This window comes from Mobula hypostoma, chromosome 9, assembly GCF_963921235.1.
Source record: "Mobula hypostoma chromosome 9, sMobHyp1.1, whole genome shotgun sequence".
Taxonomy (NCBI): domain Eukaryota; kingdom Metazoa; phylum Chordata; class Chondrichthyes; order Myliobatiformes; family Myliobatidae; genus Mobula; species Mobula hypostoma.
Window position 1 is genome coordinate 100290159 of NC_086105.1, and position 22631 is coordinate 100312789.

At 42.5% G+C, this 22631-nt stretch overlaps 1 protein-coding gene across 1 annotated transcript in view; it reads right to left on the minus strand.

Annotated features, from left to right (window-relative positions):
- Positions 1 to 22631, minus strand: part of myo15aa (myosin XVAa) — a 215240-nt gene that overhangs the window by 136442 nt on the left and 56167 nt on the right. Inside the window, exons 27-35 of the mRNA XM_063059557.1 lie at positions 21788 to 22023; positions 13942 to 14120; positions 11722 to 11794; positions 8942 to 9137; positions 5875 to 6002; positions 3315 to 3439; positions 2772 to 2836; positions 1907 to 2080; positions 899 to 980 (exon numbers count right to left, since the gene is read on the minus strand). Of these exons, the coding sequence (XP_062915627.1) occupies positions 899 to 980; positions 1907 to 2080; positions 2772 to 2836; positions 3315 to 3439; positions 5875 to 6002; positions 8942 to 9137; positions 11722 to 11794; positions 13942 to 14120; positions 21788 to 22023 (1258 nt within the window). The remainder of the gene's footprint in view (positions 1 to 898; positions 981 to 1906; positions 2081 to 2771; positions 2837 to 3314; positions 3440 to 5874; positions 6003 to 8941; positions 9138 to 11721; positions 11795 to 13941; positions 14121 to 21787; positions 22024 to 22631) is intronic.

Genomic DNA, 22631 nt, shown 5'->3' on the forward strand with positions numbered 1-22631 from the left:
AAGGTAGAAAATTCCAAAGATTTACTACTCAAATAAATTTATCCTTATTTTAATTATCTTTACCTTATTTTGAGACTGTGCTCCTAGATTTAAACTCATTGGGGAACATCCACCCAGTACCTTTCCTTTAATGCAGTCTAAAAATTTGTCATGTTTCAATGTTCCAATGTTTAGAGCTTTGGTGAATGCTATGGATTATTGTTCATTTAGCAGCCTTTGGGAGAATGCCTCAAATAAGAAGGTCTCCCCCTCCACTATTCTTCTATCATTTCAAAGAAATATCCCTGACACAACTCATTGAGCACTCTGTCATCAATGATACACCCTCCCCTTCCCATAGAACCTTTAGTGCAACTACAGGAGACCCTACAATTGTCCTTTATCTCCTACCATTTCACCAGGGCCCCCAGCACCTCGTATGATTTATCTGTACAGTATTCAGTGTAGACTGCTTTTTGCTACTTAAAGGTATGGTCTCCACATTGAGAAAAGCACATACAGGTTGAGTGACTTTTGCAGAACACCTCTGCTAAGTTTCAATATGAGTTTCTGGTTGCCTGTACACCCCTGTCTCACTCTCATTCCCTCTTGACCCTCTCTGCCTTTAACTTCTTACATTGCTCCAGTAAAGCTCAATCTTTCAGCATGTTCATTAAAACTTTACATCTTCCTCCATCCAGCCAGATTACAGTTATCTGTTTGTTGTGGGGACCGCCAGTTTTCTCTGCAAGGTACAGAGTTCTGTCTTAGGTACAACTATTGTGCTTAACACAGACTATGTTCATCAGATACTGGTATCTAATCCCATTGGTTTCCATGCTGGTCTGTTTCATTGTTAACCTAATTAAAATCTCCATTAAAAGTGAGCACTTTTGTTTCTGTGCTGAGGGAGACTTACTGGGCGTGTTGACAGCTGGCTTTCCTTTGGCAGCATGTTGGGAGATCACTGGCTGGGCTAAATCTTTGTTGGCAGCATTTGTCTGTAACACATGGGAGGTAATAATTTAATATTCTATCTGCAACATAACTCTTACCTGGCAGAAATGATAAAATAAAATGCACGCATCCTTTTGTGGCCTTGCTCCAGCACTTTATGTGTGTTACACCACTCTGTTCTTGTGTTAGCTCTGGCTCAGTGGCTGTGTCGTCAACCCTCAGTCATAATAACTGTGGATTTGAGTGTAATCTCATAAATTGGAACCACAAACCAAGTTAATATTCCTTTGCAGTGTTAAAATATGCTGCATTGTTGGAGGATTTTAACACTGTTAGAATATAATATTAAGGGAATTCCAAACTATTGCAAGGTCAGAACTCAGAGAGCACGGAAACAGCACTTATTTACACATATTCTTCTAGGGTGCACCACAACCTGGTATGGAAGTTGTCCTGTCCAAGACCGGAAGGAGCTGCAGAAGATCGTGAACACAGCCCAGCACATCACATAAACCAAACTTCCGTCCTTGGACTCACTTTACACCGCACGCTGTCGGAGCAGTGCTGCCAGGATAATCAAGGACACGACTCACCCAGCCAACAGACTTTTCGTCCCTCTTCCCTCCGGGAGAAGGTTCAGGAGCTTGAAGACTCGTACGGACAGATTTGGGAATAGCTTCTTTCCAACTGTGATAAGACTGCTGAACGGATCCTGACCCGGATCTGGGCCGTACCCTCCAAATACCCGGACCTGCCTCTCGGTTTTTTTTGCACTACCTTACTTTCCCTTTTCTATTTTCTATTTATGATTTACAATTTAAATTTTAAGTATTTACTATCGATTTGTACTCCAGGGAGCACGAAGAGCAGAATCAAATATTGCTGTGATGATTGTATGCTCTAGTATCAATTGTTTGGCGACAATAAAGTATAAAGAATATCAGGTATGTTCAAACAATGGTGCCCCTACCTGAAGAGGGAGACCCACTTTTTGGTTTGGTGCACTTTGGTTGCTGTTAGTGGCTTTCATGGCAGTGCTGTGGCTATGGTTCAGGCTTGGATGATGGCCCAGCGTGGCAGCTGGAGGGCTGACACTTGTCATTTGCTGCTGGAGAGTCATGGCCTGCCTGGTCATTTGCTGGGCCTGTTAGTCAATCAAAGAGATAACGAAAAATCTTTTGAGTCCTAAAGTCAGCATTGGGCTAGAAAGAACAAATGCTTATATTTTGATATCAATGTCAAAAATGGACTAAGTTAAAGATTAGTTGGTTACAGCTGCAGCTGCAGCTCTCTTCCATTTGAATCAGAACAGAGGGTATTCGCTTTTGCGAGCACCTCTCTTGCATCGTGGCGAAGTGGAAATTCTTTGTAGTGAGCCCAATCTGCAAATGTCGAAGGACAGTGTTGTAGCAGGAGCCATGTGGCAACTTTAAATATTCTTCATCAGGATCACACAGACCAAGATGATCACCCCCAATATTCAAATAGCCAATGGCAATTTCACAATGGATTGACTAACTAATTACTAATCATTGGAAATACAGAGCTGTTCCATCTCAGGAGGCACAGAAGCCCAAAGGCATTCACTCAATGATTCAGGAACAGCTTCCTCCCCTCTGCCATCCGATTTCTGAACGGACATTGAAGCCATTGAACACTACCTGACTACTTTTTATTTTTATTTGTGCACTACTTATTTAATTTAACTTATATATATGTTTTTTCTATTGTTATGTAATGCATTGTACTGCTGCTGCAAAGACAACAGATTTCATGACATGCCGGTGACATTAAACCTGATTCTGAAACTGGCAATGTTATCGTCTAGAACTCACCAGAAGATAAGCTTGCTGGTTTATGAAATCTTGCTGCTGGGCACGTATTTGAGAAGGATCATAGACTGAAAAACAAAATTAAGGAACAACAGAGTTAATTAAATTCCATACAAGCAAATTTTCCTTGTATTTAGACATGAAATTAGTTTGTGTTTTCTTGCCTTTACATCTAGGTACCTCTGCTGCAGAAATCTGGGATTGTTACTCGGCTGGCGAGTGGGAATTGGACGGGATTGTGTTATCAGTTAAAAGCTCTGTGTCCAGTGCTTGCTTTTGAATTTGGATATTAGGCTAGAAAAGAAACTGGAGAAGGGAGTAGGGCAGTTGTGTCTAAGGCAGCAGGAATTCCTTGGGAAACAGCTCTGGCTCATTAAGTAAGCAAACCCACTGATGTTACAACCCTGTCAGAGACTGGCACCACTGTGAGAGCGGGTATCACTTGTGCTGTAAACGTTATTGTTTCACCTTGATTCTGGTGGGAAAAAACACATTAATAAAACTTTTGGCAGAAGGCATCACACGAACACCACCATGGATACTAACCCAGCTGGACTGCAGGCCTCTCAGGAAGTCCCCGGTCACTCGGCTGGGTTCTGTCTCCATCGCTAGGTCCCACCTTTCCGCCCCCCTTCATTCTGTCTGATACTAAGGAGGTTCGCTCCAAGTCCAAAAATAGAAAGAGAAAACAAAATACTTAAAATCAAACAACAGGAATTCTGCAGATGCTGGAAATTCAAGCAACATACATCAAAGTTGCTGGTGAACGCAGCAGGCCAGGCAGTATCTGTAGGAAGAGGTGCAGTCGACGTTTCAGGCCGAGACCCTTCGTCAGGACTAACTGAAGGAAGAGTGAGTAAGGGATTTGAAAGTTGGAGGGGGAGGGGGAGATCCAAAATGATAGGAGAAGACAGGAGGGGGAGGGATAGAGCCGAGAGCTGGACAGGTGATTGGCAAAAGGGATATGAGAGGATCATGGGACAGGAGGTCCGGGAAGAAAGGCCCTACCTCCCCCTCGTACCCCATCTGTTACTTATTTTTATGCACACATTCTTTCTCTCACTCTCCTTTTTCTTCCTCTGTCCCTCTGAATATACCTCTTGCCCATCCTCTGGGTCCTCTGGGGGGTGTCTGGGGTGGTGGTATATAACAGAGGTGTTCAAGAGGCTCTTAGATAGACACAAGACTATGCAGGAAATGGATATTATGTAGGTAAGTGATTAATTTAATTGAGCTTTTGATTACTAATACTATTCGTCTGGCACTAAAGTGTGTTCCTGTGCTGTATTATTCCATGTTGGATGTTCTGATATTCCACAGCATTTTGGGGTTATCCCTGTCAATATCCTTGTGTCTTCCCATTTCCTCCCACATTGGTTATTAGTCCAATGTATTGTGGAGAGCATTCTGACTGGCTGCATGTCCGTCTGGTATGGGGGGAGGGGGTGGGACCACTGCACAATATCAAAGTAAGATGTGGAAACTTGTAAGATTAGTCAGCTCCTTCATGGGTACTAGTCTCCGTAGTATCCAAGGAGCAGCATCCATCATTAAGGATCCCCACCACCCAGGACATGTCCTCTTCACATTGTTACCATCGGGAAGGAGATACAGAAGCCTGAAGGCACACATTCAGCGATTCAGGAACAGCTTCTTCCCCTCTGCCATCTGATTCCTAAATGGACACTGAATGCTTGGACGCTAACTCACTACTCTTTGATTTCTGTTATTCTGCATCACTTATTTTAACTTCACTATTTAATGGACATGGATATATACATATATATACTTGATGTAACTCTGTTTTTTTCTCTATATTTATTTATCATGTATTTCATTGTACTGCTGCCGTAAAGTTAACAAAATTTCACAACACACGCCGGTGATACTAAACCAAATTCTGATTCTAATTCTGTAAAATGTAGGTGGAGAAGGAAAACTCTGATCTCAACCCTCCACTGCCTTGTGGCTATACCCACCCATGGGGAAGGATTAGGCAGTAAACCCCCAGGGAAAAGTTCGGAGTTGAGTCTGTAAGGCAGTCCTATGTTAAGTTCAATGCTGAGTGGCAACTCCTGCGACACTGTGGTGCCAAACTCTATCAGTCTCTGTCGTTGCTTTGGATTCATCAGTTGTGTGGAGAGGGGGAGCCGGCTAGATGGGTAACAGCTTCCTCTCCATATCATACTTCCCAGGCTTACAGATCAAGGCAACCAGGACGTGATATCTATGGTCGACTCTGACGAAAGGAGGCCTCAAAATGTAGGTGGGTGGCAGTAGAATCAGCAGTAAGCTTGATGGCTAGGTGAGACGGAGTAGATCATAGGGAAAGCAGTGAGGGATTGGGACAGATGAGGATGCTCCATGACCTGGCATAGACTCAATGGATGAAGGACCTTCTATTTCATGAGAAAGTATCAGACTTGCTCCCATACCCTCAAATCACAGGGGCTGATTGGAAAACCTGCCAAGTTACTGATCCAACTCAAATACCATCAGAACCCAAACACTGCACAGAAGTTGAAAGCACTCAGGGTATGCCACAACTATGCCCCAGAAAACTGTAGTAATACAAACATCGTACAACATACTCGGAGCACATAAATACCCTCCAGAATACATGGGTAAAAACCCCTTCAGGATATTGGGATATCCCCCACACAGTGGTGACATGAAAACTTCCAAAACAACATTGAATATACAAAAGTATGAGGCAGCTTAGGGATAATTTTGAATTGTTGTTGCAAAGACTAGGGATAAGCATAATGCTGTTCTCGGATGTGGAATAGTCTGGATCTTTGCTGTAACCGCAACACCAATTTCTCTCTGTAGTATTCTATGGTTTTAGAATTTGTACCTCATCCAATTATTATTCTTAAATAAAAGATAAAGAAGTTATTCTGCTGGAATTCCATTCCTGACTTCTTTGTGTTAAAATTCCTTTCAAGTGTTAACCTTGTTGGAGGATTTTCCATGCCACAGCTTAGTCATGATCTCTGCAAACTATCGTCTTACCCAATATCAACGCATTATTACTTGTCAGAAAGAAGCATCTAATGTAACTGATGAGGTGGATCCTGTTAGGATATGCATGACTTTCCTTACCCCATTTTCATAAGATAAAACAGGATCAAACAAGCTATCAAGATAGCGATCAAGTCCTTTCTGAGATCGACCTTCATTGAAGGCACCAGAATCTACTGAAGACAAGAAGGCAAAATATTTCAAGGACAACTACTTCAAACACAAAAACAACAGTCAAAATCATTTCTGCGAGCAATAATTACTGAGTAGTAAACTCAAAATCATCATGAGGTGTAATTACTGGGGTAATAATCCCCATGAAAATATTATTCAGCCTAGCAAAGATAGTCATGAGTAATCACAGCAAAAATTGTCAAAGCATTAATGCTCAGTTTCAAGCCTTAGAGAGTAAATTTCACATTTTTTTAGTGACTTTTATTCTAAAACTCAGATTGAGCGATCTCACCTTGTCTAATGGATCCTGTGATATATCTGTCTGAGTCCGGCACAAAGATGGGTGCCTGGGTGACAGGGGGCGAAGGAATATCTTCATCCGAGTCAAAACCATGGCCAAAAACACTAAGCAGGAATAAAGACTTGTTACTGGACATGCATCTAAACTTTTACCCAGTCCCGGCAGCAATCAGACAGCCTGCCTTCCTGGTGGGTCATAAAGATCATAAGACCATAAGACCATAAGACAAAGGAGCAGAAGTAGGCCATTCAGCCCATCGAGTCTGCTCCGCCATTTTATCATGAGCTGATCCATTCTCCCATTTAGTCCCACTCCCCCGCCTTCTCACCATAACCTTTGATGCCCTGGCTACTCAGATACTCGTCCCTTTGCATCTCAGAACTTTGAATTCTTTCCCCATTTAAATAATAGTCTGCCCGTTTATTTCTTCTGCCAAAGTGCATAACCATACCCTTTCCAACATTGTATTTCATTTGCCACTTCTTTGCCCATTCTTCCAATCTATCCAAGTCTCTCTGCAGACTCTCTGTTTCCTCAGCACTACTGGCCCCTCCACCTACCTTCGTATTGTCAGCAAACTTAGCCACAAAGCCATCTATTCCATAATCCAAATCGTTGATGTACAATGTAAAAAGAAGCGGCCCCAATACGGACCCCTGTGGAACACCACTGGTAACTGGCAGCCAACCAGAATAGGATCCCTTTATTCCCACTCTCTGTTTCCTGCCAATCAGCCAACGCTCTATCCACGTATGTAACTTTCCCGTAATTTCATGGGCTCTTATCTTGTTAAGTAGCCTCATGTGTGGCACCTTGTCAAAGGCCTTCTGAAAATCCAAATATACAACATCCACTGCATCTCCCTTGTCTAGCCTACTTGTAATTTCCTCAAAAAATTGTAATAGGTTTGTCAGGCAGGATTTTCCTTTAAGGAATCCATGCTGAGTTCTGCCTATCTTGTCATATGCCTCCAGGTACTCTGTAACCTCATCCTTGACAATCAACTCCAACAACTTCCCAACCACCGATGTCAAGCTAATAGGTCTATAATTTCCTTTTTGTTTCCTTGCCCCCTTCTTAAATAGCAGAGTGACATTTGCAATCTTCCAGTCCTCCAGAACCATGCCAGAATCTATCGACTTTTGAAAGATCATCGCTAATGTCTCCGCAATCTCCACAGCTACTTCCTTCAGAACACGAGGGTGCATTCCATCTGGTCCAGGAGATTTATCTACCTTTAGACTATTCAGCTTCCTGAGTACTGTCTCTGTCGTAATTGTGACTGCACACACTTCTCTTCCCTGCCACCCTTGGGTGTCCAGTATACTGCTGATGTCTTCCTCAGTGAAGACTGATGCAAAATACTTGTTCAGTTACTCCGCCATCTCCTTATCCTCCATTACAATTTCTCCAGCATCATTTTCTATCGGTCCTATATCTATTCTCACCTGTCTTTTACTCTTTATATACTTGAAAAAGCTTTTAGTATCCTCTTTGATATTATTTGCTGGCTTCCTTTCATAGTTAATCTTTTCCCTCTTAATGACCTTCTTAGTTTTCTTTTGTAAGCTTTTAAAAACTTCCCAATCCTCTGTCTTCCCACTAATGTTTGCTTCCTTGTATGCCCTCTCCTTTGCTTTAACTTTAGCTTTGACTTCTCTTGTCAACCACGGTTGCATCCTTTTTCCATTCAAAAATTTCTTCTTTTTTGGAATGTACCTGTCTTGCACCTTCCTCACTTCTCGCATAAACTCCAGCCACTGCTGCTCTGCCGTCTTTCCCGCCAGAGTCCCTTTCCAGTCAACAAAGCTGCAAAAGTTCTCTGGCACATGAAAGTACTCACTCAGAACATTTCCAGTTTCCCTTTACAGTCTACCTGCCACTACGTATGTATTTCATTATGGATCTTAATGTTAAGACTGTGTGGAAAATTGAAGGTACTGCAGAAGAATTGGTATGTCATGGCAGGCTGCATGACAGGGGTGAGGGGTGGGAGGGGGCTACTGCAGAGGACTGAAAGAAGCTGCAGATGGTTGTAAATCTAGTCAGCTCCATCTTGGGTACTAGCTTACATAGTACCCAGGACATCTTCAAGGAGCGGTGTCTCAGAAAGGCAATGTCCATTATTAAGGACCTCCAGCACCCAGGGCATGTCCTTTTCTCACTGTTACCATCAGGTAGGAGGTACAGAAGCCTGAAGGCACACACTCAGTGATTCAGGAACAGCTTCTTCCCCTCTGCCATCCGATTCCTAAATGGACACTGAACCCTTGGACACTACCTCACTTTTTTTTAATATACAGTATTTCTGTTTTTGCACGATTTTTAATCTATTTAATATATGTATACTGTATAAAGTATACCGAATAAGATTTATTTATTCATTATTACTTTTTTTCTTCTATACTATACCATGAATTTCATTGAACTGCTGCTACTAAGTTAACAAATTTCACATCACCTGCCGGTGATAATAAACCTGATTCTGACTTTATTGGGCATGCAAAGACTGTTCACAGAACTCAGCAAGACTCAATAAGCCCAATATAAAAGCCCCTAATTGTGTTGCCTTCAAAAGGAATGTTATCCTGTTTGTATATCACAGCCATAAAGGGATTTAAACTAATTCCATAATCCTGGAGAAGGCAGTGCTCAGCAGATGTCCAACAAATACCCACACGTTTCGACTCTTCCGGCTTCTTGTCTTTCCCTCAGAAGAAATCATAAAGAAGGATTTTTGCCTCGGAAAATCTGTGGGGAGTTCTAGGTCAGACACCAAGTCCATTACATAGTCGTGACCACCAAGCTCAGTCCATGCGCCTTTATCCTTTCTTGCCACAGTCCAACCTCGCCAGCCTTCTGTAACATCTCTGCAATCAAAAACATTGCATCATGAATTCTGTGTGTCTAAATGTGCTCACATATGTGGATGGACTTGTTTTTATGTGCTTGAATGTGTCTCTGTGCAGGACTGTGTATCTTCTTATATTTATGTGCTGGTATCTCTGTGTTTCTCTTTGTGTGTGAGCTTCAATGTTTAGTTTTATTATTCTGCACCTACTAGATGTTTTTGTGTATATTTATGTTTGTGCATCTGTATGTTTTTGTGCATATTTTTGCCAACTTTAGTATGTATGTGTGTATTCTGTGTGTGCATACTTTCCTGTTTGTGGGCCTGTGCTTTCTCTAAGTCAGTGTGCTTCTGAGTTTTTTTATTTCTGCATATATGATAATATGGTATTCCTGCTGTGTGTGTGTGTGTGTGCGTACATGCACCTACTTTGCTTGTCTCTGTATTTTGTTCTTTTTTTTCTGTATGTTTCTGTGTTTGTACAGAATATCTCAGAGAGACTGTTTCTGTAAGTGTAACCTTCAATGGTCGTCTCTTTTTATTCACTTTTTTGGGATTTGGTGATGTTTGCAAAGTATCATTTAGCCTTCTTAATTACTCTGGGAAAGAGGTGACGAGCTGCCTTCTAGTTAAGGCTGTTCCACAGAGTTCCATAGTGTGGTGTATCAGGCACATTCAATCTCTACTTACTACAACCTGAAATGAAATGTTGAAGAAAATCCTATAGTCTTGAAACATCTTGTCATGAATGGCAACAGCTAAATAGAAAAGGTGTTTCCAGAACATCTGATCCTTGCCAAAGGCAGAGTGCGGTGGGCACTAAAGCCTGTCTCTATGTGAATTCAGAATTCTTGCTCTACAAGGATTTGCAGTGGCTCCTCAAACCAATGGACAGATGTATCCACATCAGTTAGAAAAACGATGAGGTCAAGTACGTATATTTTCTTCTCTCATAGGTCTGCACAACATCTGCCAAAGACTCACTTTAGCTTTATGATGGTGAAGATCCCTGGAAGAAGCCAAGATAGTTCATCCACTAAGCACTCTGGGGAAGACAGCTGCAGATGTTTCAATATTGTCACTGGCATTCCACACAATAGACTCTGCCATCGTTAAAGGTAGAAATGTTTTTTGACCTACTTCTTCCTTAAGCTGTGAACTTTTCTATTTATGACTAGATATTGCCAAGGTCACAGAACTTTGATCTGATCTAGAGGCTGGGCAATTCACTTGTCTTTGTCCTTCGCAAGCTGCTTTTGCTGTTTAAATGCACGTAGTCTTGTGTTGCATTTTGCCAGATTGACGCCTCACTCTTAAACATGCTGAGCGCAAGGTTTGTTCACTTTAGCACGACGACAGTGCCACACAGCAAAGAATCTTACAGAACTACAGAATCGAAACAAGCCCTTTGGCTCAACTGGTCCATGATGACCAAGGTGTCCATCTATTCTAGTCTCACTTGCCTGTGTTTAGTCTATATCCCTCTAAACCACGCATTCCCAGCCTTTTTTATGCAATGAACTCCTACCGTTAACCGAGGGGGAACCCCTGCTCTAAACCTTTCCTGTCCAAGTACCTTTTGAATGTTGTTAACGCATCTGCCCCAACCACTTCCCCTGGCTTCTCACTTCTTACATGGTATGACCACCATCTGAATGAAAAAGTTGACCCTTGGGCTCCTATAAAAGCTTTCCCCTTTCATCTTAAACGTATGTTCTTCAGTTCTTGCTTCCACAACCCTGGGAAAAGTGTATTCACCCTATCGGTGCCCTTTATGATTTTACACATCTCTGTGATATTGCCCTCCTTCTCCTACGCCCCAAGCAATAAAGTTCCAGACTGCTCAAACTTTTTCCTTAACTTAGATCCTTAAGTCCAGCCAGCATCCTGGTAAAACTGAATGTTCTCTAAATGAATTCAGAATTTTGGCTCTACAAGGATTTTGTCATGGTTACTTAAACCATCATGAACGAATGCATTCACAACAGGAAGAAAAGTGAAGATGAGAGCAAGTAGGCATTGGTCACTCAACATCTGCCATAGATCCACTCTAGCAGATATGTCCCTCACTCAGTCTTTGACCCTAGACTCAGTCAATTCATAAACAGAAGAGATTTTGCAGATGCAGGAAGTCCAGAGCAGTGCTGGAGGAACCCCACAGGTCAGACAGTATCTGTGAATTCCTGATGAAGTGTCTTAACCCGAACCATTGACTGCATTTTTCCTTCCATAGATCTGCCTGATCTGCTGGGTTCATCCAGCATTTTGTGTGTGTTACTCGGTCAATTTAGTCCTTTAAAATTATAGGCACCCACTGAAGTCCCCCAACCATGCCTTTAAACTCAGAGCTTCTCCAAGTGATGCTGAATACGGAGGATCACTGATTCATCATCTGAAGGAACAGTATTTTGCAGCAGATTTCATATTATCACGAAACTTTGCTTAGTCTAAAGTAAATAGATTTTACACCTGATATCTTTTCATAGAAATTCAACTGCACAGCACACATAAACCTTCTACTTTAGAAGTAATTTCTCCACTATAAAGTCCAATAAGAGCAAATCGTTGCCATTTTCTATTTCCTTTGCTGACTCTGAAATCACCTGTGCCGCAAGAGATCTTGTCCCAGTTCCTCTCCCGTAGTCCAGGAATTCACTGGACACAGAAAATTCTTGCCTGCAAGAAATATACAGGGAGACGCTTAATTTGCTGACAATTTGTTTACATCTTATGCTTCATTTAGATTGGATAAATGTTCAGAATGATAAGGAACTTGATGTGGTGCACAAAAACAAAGAAATGCTACTTCGAGCAGTAAGATTCAGGATAAATTCATCAGACTTTATCAGGCAAGGTTTTTATACAGAGAATTATCAAGACTTGGGAGAATTATTTCTTCCCAAACACAAGAAAATCTGCAGATGCTGGAAATCCAAAGCAACACACGCAAGAAGCTGGAGGAACTCAGCAGGCCAGGCAGCGTCTATGGAAAAGAGTACAGGCAACGTTTCGGGCCGAGGCCCTTCATCAGGATTGGAAAAAACAGATGACAAGTCGGAGTAAGAAGGTGAGGGGAGGGGAGGAAGAGTACAAGGTGGTCGGTGATTGGTGAACATGGGGGGGGAGGGAGAGGGGTGAAGTGAAGAGCTGGGAAAGAAATACAGGGCTGGAGAAGGGGGAATCTGATAGATTAGGACAGAAGGCCAAGGAAGAAAGGAAAGGGGAAGGAGCATGAGAGGGTGGTGATGGGCAGGTAAGGAGATGAGGTGAGAGAGGGAAGCATGAATGGAGAATGGTAAAGGGGTGGGGGTAACAATTACCAAAAATTCGAGAAATCAATGTTCATGCCATCAGGTTGGAGGCTACTCAGACGGAATATAAGGTGTTGCTCCTCCAACCTGAGTGTGGCCTCATTGTGACAGTAGAGGAGGCCGAGGACTGACATGCCTGATTACTTCCTGTGTAGTGCCTATCAAGACTGATGAGAACTTGATGTAACTCAGTTAAGAAAAGCTGAATGAGCAGAAAATGTTCCAAAGAAATATTTTTTGAGAAAAGAAAAGTGATATCAAATCATGGCTGTCAATTGAAATGGGGAATGAGGGGATAGTGGGAATAGACTGTTGCAGAGATTTTGAAGAGACAAAGTAAGGAAAACTAGATGTGGTGATGGAAAATGGGCGGTGATGGAAGGAAGGATGAGATTAGACAAGGTGTGTACAGTGATGTATTTAGATAGATTGATAGATTGAAATATTAAAGCAATTAGTAGACTAGGAAGACATAGGGAAGGGAACCTGGAATTGGTGTAACTGGGATTTTGAATAGAATATTGCAGGTGCTGGAAATTCAAAACAAGAAACAAAATATTGTGTCACTCGCACTCCAACATGTCTTTGGCCCCCTACGCTGTTGCTTGGTCAACAGAAACATGAGGAACAGAATCTCATCTTCCTCTGAGCTGTAGGCTTCCCCTGAGATGCAGTCTTGAATTTGAGAATTTCCCCGACTTTCCCCCTCGGGAGATGGTGGATTTTTCAGTTACAATCTGTTCCTTTATTTATTTTCTCATCTGTCAACTGCCAATATATAAAAGTTTTGTCGGTTCTCCAATAAAAGATATTTGCTTTGTTCTCTCCATCCCTCCTCCGTTCTGCACTGATTCTCTCAGCTTTCCAGTCTTGATGGAGCATCCCTCACCCCCCCCCCACCCCAAGGCCCTGATGCTGTCTGACTTGTTGGGATAGTGTAGTGTTTGAACGAGGATCAAGCCTGTGATTTGCTGTGAGGGATATTGAGGAATGGGATTGGACTGGTTGTAGTATTTGAGAGATGGGGAGTGAAGTGGAGAACGTGGTCCGGGCAGGGTATTAAGTGGTGAGAGAGCTACAAGGTGAGGTCCTTTACCCACCGAGCTGGAATTCTGAGGGTGAGTGAGGGATGAATAGCATTAACTAAATGTGATATTTAAACATGCAAGTGGGTATGAGATGAGTGTAATTTGACTGTGTGGGATATTAAAGGCAATGAATAATGAAAACAGGGTAAGATATTAGTAGGTTAATGCAGCAAGGGAACAAAATATTAAAGGCTAAGGAAAGTGGGTATCGCCAGGGGACACCCAGTTAGATTGGATGGAATTGTACACTGTACAGGGAATGAAGAGAGGCAGTGTCTAGGATGATTGGATTACAAGGAACATAAAGTTGGATATTAAAGGGACAGTGGTGTAAGAAAAGAGTGGGGTTGAAATTTGTGCTTGCTGTGTAAGTGGATTTGAGACTATCAAGTGATTCGATTCAGTTTGGAGAATCTTTGCTCACCATCAAAGCAGGATACCTCTATTGCAATGTTAGCCTTCCTCCTGTTGCCTGTCCACTCCAGCAGGCATGGCGGATAGCCTCTGGCTCCCTCAGGGCCATACCTAGCCTTATGCATTGCTTGTAGTAACTTATGCTGACATACTGACTTGTATCCATTGTAACCATAATCTGACACAAATCTGGTGAATAAAAACAGGAAGAGAAGGAATTAAATCATGCATTTTCATCTTTAATTTTTTTCAGGCATCCGTTAGTCTCGTGAGACCACGGATTTGTGCCTTGGAAGGTTTCCAGGGCACAGGCCTGGGCAAGGTTGTATGGAAGACCAGCAGTTGCCCATGCTACAAGTCTCCCCTCTCCACGCCACCAATGTTGTCCAAGGGAAGGGCACTAGGGCCGATACAGCTTGGCACCGGTGTCGTCGCAGAGCAATCTGTGGTTAAGCTGAGGCTCGAACTAGCAACCTTCAGATCACTAGACAGACACCATTAACACTTGGCCACGCACCAACCATCCTTAATTTATGTTTCTGTAACACCACAAGTCATAGGAGCAGAATTAGGACCCAACTGATCCCTGTGGAACACTGTTAGTCACTGGCAATCAACCAGAAAAGGCCCCTTTTAGTCCCACTCTTTGCCTTCTGCTAGTCAGCCAATCTTCTATCCATGCTAGTATCTTTCCTGTAATACCATGGGCTCCTAACTTGTTTAGCAGCCTCTTGTGCAGCACCTTGTCAAAGGCCTCTGAAAATCCAAGTAAACAACATCCATTGACTCTTCTTTGTCTATCCTGCCTGTAATTTCCTCAAGGAATCCCAACAGATATGTCAGGTAAGATTTCTCCAGAAGGAACCATGCTGACTTCGGCATTTTTTATCATATTCTCCCAAGTATCCTGAAATCTCATCCTTAATAATGGACTCTAACATTTTGCCAACCACTGAGGTTAGGCTAACTGGCCTATAATTTCCTGTGTTTTGCCTCCTTCCCTTCTTAAAGAGTGGAGTGACATTTGCGATTTTCCAGTCCTCCAGAACTGTTCCAGAATCTTGTTGATCCTTTCCACTCCTTCTGGTGCATCAGGCAACAATAGGGTTGCCAACTTTCTCACTCCCAAATAAGGGACAAAAGTAGCAGTCAAATACGGGACACTTGTGTTTCCCCCGCGAAAGACTACCATGACTATGAAGCCTTGCGCGGGCACCTGTGTGCGCATGCGTGTACGTGCCAATTTTTTTCTACAAATTTTTCAGTTTGCTTAATCTTCCCGATTCTGTTAATACATTATTTCTACTTTATATAGACTGTGTATTTATCATATCATTCCTGCTTTTACTGTATGTTGGTGTTATTTTAGGTTTTATGTGTTATTTGGTAGGTTATTTTTTGGGTCTGGGAACGCTCAAAAATTTTTCCCATATAAATTAATGGTAATTGATTCTTCGCTTTACGCCATTTCCGCTTACAAACGGTTTCATAGGAACGCTCTACCTTAGCGGGGGAAATACAGGACAAGGGCGGTCCTGTATGGGACAAACCAATTTAGCCCAATATACGGGATGTCCCAGCTAATATGGGACAGTTGGCAACCCTGGGCAACAACCTTGCTGTCTTTTAGCATCTTAGCTGTATTTTACTAGGCCGAGTTGCTAGCTCGATGCTCAACCCAGCATGGATGGAAAATGTGCAAGGAGTTGGCCAGATTTGAATCCGGGACCACTTGCCTGGAGGCCTGGTGCAGATGTCAGTGTTCCGCTGGCCAGTATTCCAGAATCTAGAGATTCTTAAAAGATCACAACTAATGCCTCCACAATATCCTCAGCCACCTCTTTCAGAATCCTGGAATACTGTCAATCTAGTCCAGGTGATTTATCTACTGTGCTTTCAGTCCTTTCAGGTTCCCAAGCACCTGCTCCTTAGTAATAGCAACAGCACTCGCTTCTGCCTCCTGATACTCTCGAAATTCTGGCACGTTGCTGACGTTTTCCACAGTGAAGACTGATGCAAGACTTATTCATTTCACCTGCCATTACTTTCTTCCGCATTACTACCTCTCTAATGTCATCTTCCAGCAGTCCAATGTCCACTCTTGCCTCTCTTTTACTCCTCATATACCTGAAAAATCTTTTGCTGTCTTATTTTATATTATTGGCTAGCTTACCTTCATATTTCATCTCTACTCTCCTTATTACTTTTTTTAGTTGCCTTCTGTTGGTTTTTAAAAGTCTCCCAATTCTCCAGCTTCCCACTAATTTTTGCTATATTGTATGCCCTCTCTTTTGCTTTCGTGCTGTCTTTGACTTCTTTTGTCAGCCACGGTTGCCTTATCCTCCCTTTCGAATGTTTTTTCTTCTTTGAGATGTGTCTATCCTGCACCTTCTGAATTGTCCCCAGAAACTCCAGCTATTGCAATTCTGCCATCATTCCTGCTAGTGTCCCCTTCCAATCAACTTTGGCCAGCTCCTCTCTCTCATGCCTCTGCAGTTATCTTTCCTTAACAGTGATAGCGATAGCTTCTCCCTCTCAAACTAGAGGGTGAATTCTTTCATATTATGATCATTGCCTCCTCAGGATTCCTTTCCCTAAGGATCCGGTTTAAAATGGTGCTACTGAATACGTGCGACAGCTTACTGAAGCAAAGGAATTTGATTAAAAACATTATTAATAACTCTTTTTCTGAAGTGAATTATGGTAAATTATCACGGCAAACAATGAAGAGGCGGGTGAGGACAAAGTGAATTCGAGAGATGTGCCCTGCTGGTGCGCTGTACGATTGAGGCACTTGGAGTTGGAGTGAATGATTTGGAGAGGAGAAGACGGGACGAAGGAGTTCCGACACCTGTCCAGCTGGGCTGGGTGTGAGTGTGGAATGCACTAAGCACCAAGCCAATTTGCAGAGGTCAAGAACCGCTTCTTTGGCGGCAAAACCCAGGTCCTCAGCGAATCGCTGGGCGGTGTGTTCTAGGCCCGGAATAATTTGCCACGGCGAGGCCCAGGTCCTAATGCGAGGTACAATATGCTGGTTGGACAACCTAAATGCCGGACCAGGTAGACTGGAAAGGCTTCGGGCCTACTCCGAGATGCTCCAGGGATTTGGATCTAAGGACCCAATTTGGCTTGGAATGCTGTTGTTGCTCGTTTCTGTTGTATGCATGATATGTTTTGTTTTTTTTCTCTCTCTCTCTGGGAACTGGGGGGTTGGTCTTTTTTTTTTAATTGGGCTCTTTTGGGTTCCTTGCTTTGCCTGTAAGCACACAAATCTCAAGGTTGTATAATTTATACATTCTTTGATAATAAATGCACTTTGAATCGTTAAGCTCCCCAATCAAATCTGGTTCACTGCACGCCAAATCCAGAATTGCCTTTTCCCTAATGGGCTCAACCAGAACCCACTCTTAAAATCCATCGTGTAGACATTCCACAAAATCCTTCTCTTGGGATCTAGTACCAACATGATTTTTCCAATCTATCTGCATATTGAAATCCCCCATGACCCCATAACATTGCCCTTTTATCTCCTGTAATAATTTGTATCCATCATCCTGGATATATGCACAGAAAGGTGCTGGAAGAAAGGCCAGTAACATCATGAAGAATCCCACCAACCCTGCTCATGGACTGTTTGTCCCTGTCGCATCCACATCAGAATCAGAATCAGGTTTATTATCACCGGCATGTGACGTGACATTTGTTAACTTAGCAGCAGCCGTTCAATGCAATACATAATATAGAATAGAGAAATAAATAAATAGGTAAATCAATTAGAGTATACGTATATTGACTAGATTAAAAACATGCAAAAAACAGGAATACTGTATATTTTTTAAAAAGTGAGGTAGTGTCCAAAGCTTCAATGTCCATTTAGGAATTGGATGGCAGAGGGGAAGAACCTGTTCCTGAATCGTTGAGTGTGTGCCTTCAGGCTCCTATACCTCCTACCTGATGGTAACAGTGAGAAAAGACCACCAGACCCAAAAATTGTTACTTTCCCCAAGCAGTAAGGCTGATCAACACCTCCACCCACTAACTCCACCACGACTTCAGTATTTTTAATCAGTTGCCTTATATACTGTACAGCCTAACACCACTTTATGGACATAGGGTCAATCTATGTATATAAGCTATCTTATATATTTATATTTATTGTACTTTTAATATTATTGTGTTCTTTATCTTTTGTGTGTTATTTCTGCTTCATCAGATCTGGAGTAACAATTAATTTATTCTTCCTTACACCTGTGTAGAGGAAATTACATTAAACAATCTTGGGTACTGAGGTCCTGATGAAGGGTCTCAGCCTGAAACGTCGACTGTACCTCTTCCTAGAGATGCTGCCTGGCCTGCTGCGTTCACCAGCAACTTTGATGTGTGTTGCTTGGGTACTGAACGTTGCATCTATTGAGAGGCTTGTATATACTTCCCATCAGGATCTTCCCTTTGACGGGAGTTCAGTGAAACCCCGTCTCACTGCTCCTGCTCTGTGATCTCTGCTGCTCTCTGACCTTCGACCTCAGTGAAACTCCCTCTCACTGCTCCCGCTCTGTGATCTCTGCTGCTCTCTGACCTTCGACCTCAGTGAAACTCCCTCTCACTGCTCCTGCTCTGTGATCTCTGCTGCTCTCTGACCTTCGACCTCAGTGAAACTCCCTCTCACTGCTCCTGCTCTGTGATCTCTGCTGCTCTCTGACCTTCGACCTCAGTGAAACTCCCTCTCACTGCTCCCGCTCTGTGATCTCTGCTGCCCTATGACTCATAGTACCAATCACTTCCCAGCTCTTTACTTCACCCCTCCCCCTCTCCCGGTTTCTCCTATCACCTACCACCTTGTACTTCTTTCATCCTCCCCCCCCGCCCCACCTTCTTGCCCTGAGGTCTCACCTTTTTTTCCAATCCTGATGAAGGGCCTCGGCCTAAAACCTCGACTGTTTACTCTGCTCATAGACATTGCCTGGCTTGTGTGTGTTGTTTGGATTTCCAGCATCTGCAGATTTTCTCATCTTTTTACCCTTGCTGTTTCCTAACTCCAACCACAAGGATTCTACATCTTCTTATCCCATGTCACTTCTTCCTAAGGATTTAATTTCATATCTTTTACCAACAGTCACCTCACCCTCTCTGCTCACCTGCCTTCCTTTTTGACAGGATGTATATGTCCTTGAATCTTTAGCTCCCAGTGGTGATCTTTTCAACCATGACCCTGTGATGCCCACCTGCCAATTTCTAACTGTGGATTAAGTTTAGGGTTGCCAACTGTCCCGTATTCGCCGGGACATCCCGTATATTGTGCTAAATTGGTTTGTCCCATACAGGACCGCCCTCGTCCTGTATTTCCCCTGCTAAGGTAGAGTGTTCCTATGAAACCGTTCGTAAGCGGAAATGGCGTAAAGCGAAGAATCAATTACCATTAATTTATATGGGAAAAATTTTTGAGCATTCCCAGACCCGAAAAATAACCTACCAAATCATACCAATAACACATAAAACCTAAAATAACACTAACATATAGTAAAAGCAGGAATGACATGATAAATACACAGCATATATAAAGTAGAAATAATGTATGTACAGTGTATCAGAATCGGGAAGATTAAGCCAAAATCGATTTGTAGAAAAAATCGGCACATACAAGAATGTGCACGCAGGTGCCCACGCAAGGCTTCAAGGTCATGGTAGTCTTTCTCGGGGTAAACACAAGTGTCCCATATTTGACTGCTACTGTTGTCCCTTATTTGGGAGTGAGAAAGTTGACAGCCCTAATTAAGTTCTACTTTATTTTGTATACTGCTTGCTTTCAAAAATAACACTGTCAGTCCTGTATTCACCACACTCCTTCTCAATTTTGTCTCCATGTTGCCTTAAGTTAAATTCTCATCCCTTTCTAAACTTTCTGTCTTACTCTTCATGCTGGAGATTTTAGTAACCTCCCCTCTCTCTCCTTCCCCTTTACTTTATCCATACTTTTCCAAGCTGTTGAACCCACCTCCTATTATGTTTCAAATGCTTGCTTTCCTTGGTCTAGAGCAGGGATTCCCAACCTTTTTTATGCTCGGTAGGGACCAATGCCATTAAGAACGGGGTCCATGGACCCATTCTGGGAACCCCAGGTTTGGAACAACAGTGGCAATGGGTGTCTGCGGTCCCTGTCTCATTCCTGTTTATACCAGAGGATGATCTCCAGTATCTGTAAGTCCTGAATACACAACACTTACCATGGATCAGGGCAATCTGAGGAAGGGGAACAGCAGACTGGGTAGGGGAGGTAGTGGGCTAAGAGGGAGTGTAGCGCTTGGCAGGGGAATCCAGGCAAACCTATATGGATGTCTGGTGGAAAGTGTGCTGGCTAGCTGCATTTCCACTTGGTGTGGGAACACCAATGCCTTTGAGTGGAAAATCCTACAAAAGGTAATGGATTCCGCCCAGTACATCATGGATAAAACCCTCCCAACCATTGAGCACATCTACATGAAACATTGCCACAGAAAAGCAGCATCCATCATCAAAGATCCTCCGCACCTAGGCCACGTTCTTTAAACATGGCTGCCATCAGGATGAAGGTACAAGAGCCTCAGGACTCACACCACTGGGTTCAAGAACAGTTACTACCCTTCAACCATCAGGCTCTTAAACAAAAAGGAATAACTACATTCATTTAAGGACTCTTGTTATTTCATGCTTGTTATTTATCGCTATTTGTTTATATTTGCATTTGCACAGTTTGTTGTTCATTGATCCTGTTTACAGTTACTGTTTCATAGATTTGCTGAGTATGCCCACAGGAAAAGAATCTCAGGGTTTTATGTGGTGACATGTATGTACTCCGATAATAATTTTTTCTTTGAACTTTGAACATTGAAAGGGCAGGCAGATGAAGAGCAGAATCAAATATCGTTGTGATGATTGCACGCTCTAGTATCAATTGTTTGGCGACCATAAAGTATAAGGTAAAGTAAATGACCAATGAAGCTGGAAGAGATGTGTCTAAGTGGAGAATGGGATGGTGGGAGACTGGGACAGGAGGAGGATCAGGAAGAAGGAGGACAGTAAGTTTGGGAAGAGGTTCTTGAACACAAGGAAAAATGATTAGTTAAGTTGCCATGAGCTGAAATAAAGCAGCAACAGTTCTTTTAATCCGCCCTTGGTTCTCGATTTATTCATCTGTGAATATTGTAGCAATGAATGCTTATTGTATTTCATAGGAGCTCCAGGTTCTTCTGCATGAGGATCATTGTCTATGTTGAAACTTAGAGCAACAAATGTAACAATATTTGCTTGGAAAATATTTTTAAAATAGAGTAGTTAGTAAAGTGATCCTAAGTGCTTTCTATTAAGAGTTGGAAGGATCTCCACGTGGTCCCTTCCCTAAATGGATAGTGTTGTAATGTGAGCATTATTAAAAGTAAGTTAATACTAATTAGAAAAATGGGGGGGAGGGTGCAGTTCTACTTCCATTCTTTTTTACTTCTGGTGTGTTTTGTATATAGTGTGCTTGCCATGCTGTACGGGTTGTGAAAGCCTCTGTATATGCGTAAGGGTTTTGAAGTTCGAGATAAAGTTGTTTCTTTGGCATGAAGTTGTCGAGTGTGCCTTTTCAAAGTAGAAGTTACTACAGATAGTGTGTCTCTATGCATACAGGGCAGGATTAAACTTGCCTTGGCAACTCCAGTTAAAAAGGCTGCACACACCAAAGGGCAAAGTGCAAATAGAACCAACCAAGAAAGTGGTTTGGTGAGCTGCCGGGACAGAACTGTCAAAAAATATATATATATGGTTAGCCTTTAATGGTATCACACATAATTCCGCACGCCTGGCTTAGCTTGAACTGACCTACCTCACAGAATACTCACTTCAGAAGGTATTTGTCCATTATAGGAGAGGGTGCAAAGCTACTGAGACAAGTGGCCATTAAGAGCCAGCCTCTCTCTGCGTTCTTATCATTGATGTTTCTCCACACTTGATTGGCTATTTGAGCGAAGATTTCATTGCGGAGACTGGAGTTGGCCAAACCTATTTGGGTTATGTAATTACCAAAGAGAGTTTCTTGAGCTCCGTTCAGATGGGGGTCCCCCATGAATCGTAGTATCTGAAAGAAGAATACTATTATTATTCTGTTCTGTTCCGAGCAATTTGCCAAGTGCAGAAACTGTAAGGAATCTCAGTCACTGAAATTCTCCCATTTTTATCTCCTTTCTTCTACCATCAGCTTTCTTTGCCACTCATCTTTCCTCCTCTCTTCTCCCTTTTCCTCTCCTCACTACCCCTCTTCCTTTGTCCTTCCTCTGCACCATAGTTCAGCAAGTACTGGAAGTCAAGGAGCAGTTTCATAAATGATTTGAGTCAGTGAGTCCAAAACTGTTATGTTTTGTAACTTCAAAACATTAAACTAATTCAAAGGAGGGCACAGGAATCCAAAATGTTAGTCTAACTTAGCGCTTTATTTTAAGCGAGGCACACATGTGTTTTGTGGTGCCATCATGACGTATGCAATTCATGTATTTTTATATACAACCCATATTGAATTATCTAAACTAATGAGAATGCTGAATCAGCAGCATATTTACAATGTTACTTGAACATTACTGAAACCTTAAATACACAACACCAACAGACCAGGCGACTGCTCTGTCCACGTGGCCATCTGGAACTCCTGGTTGCTAGGCATCCTAATTCCCTTTGCTATTCCCACATCAA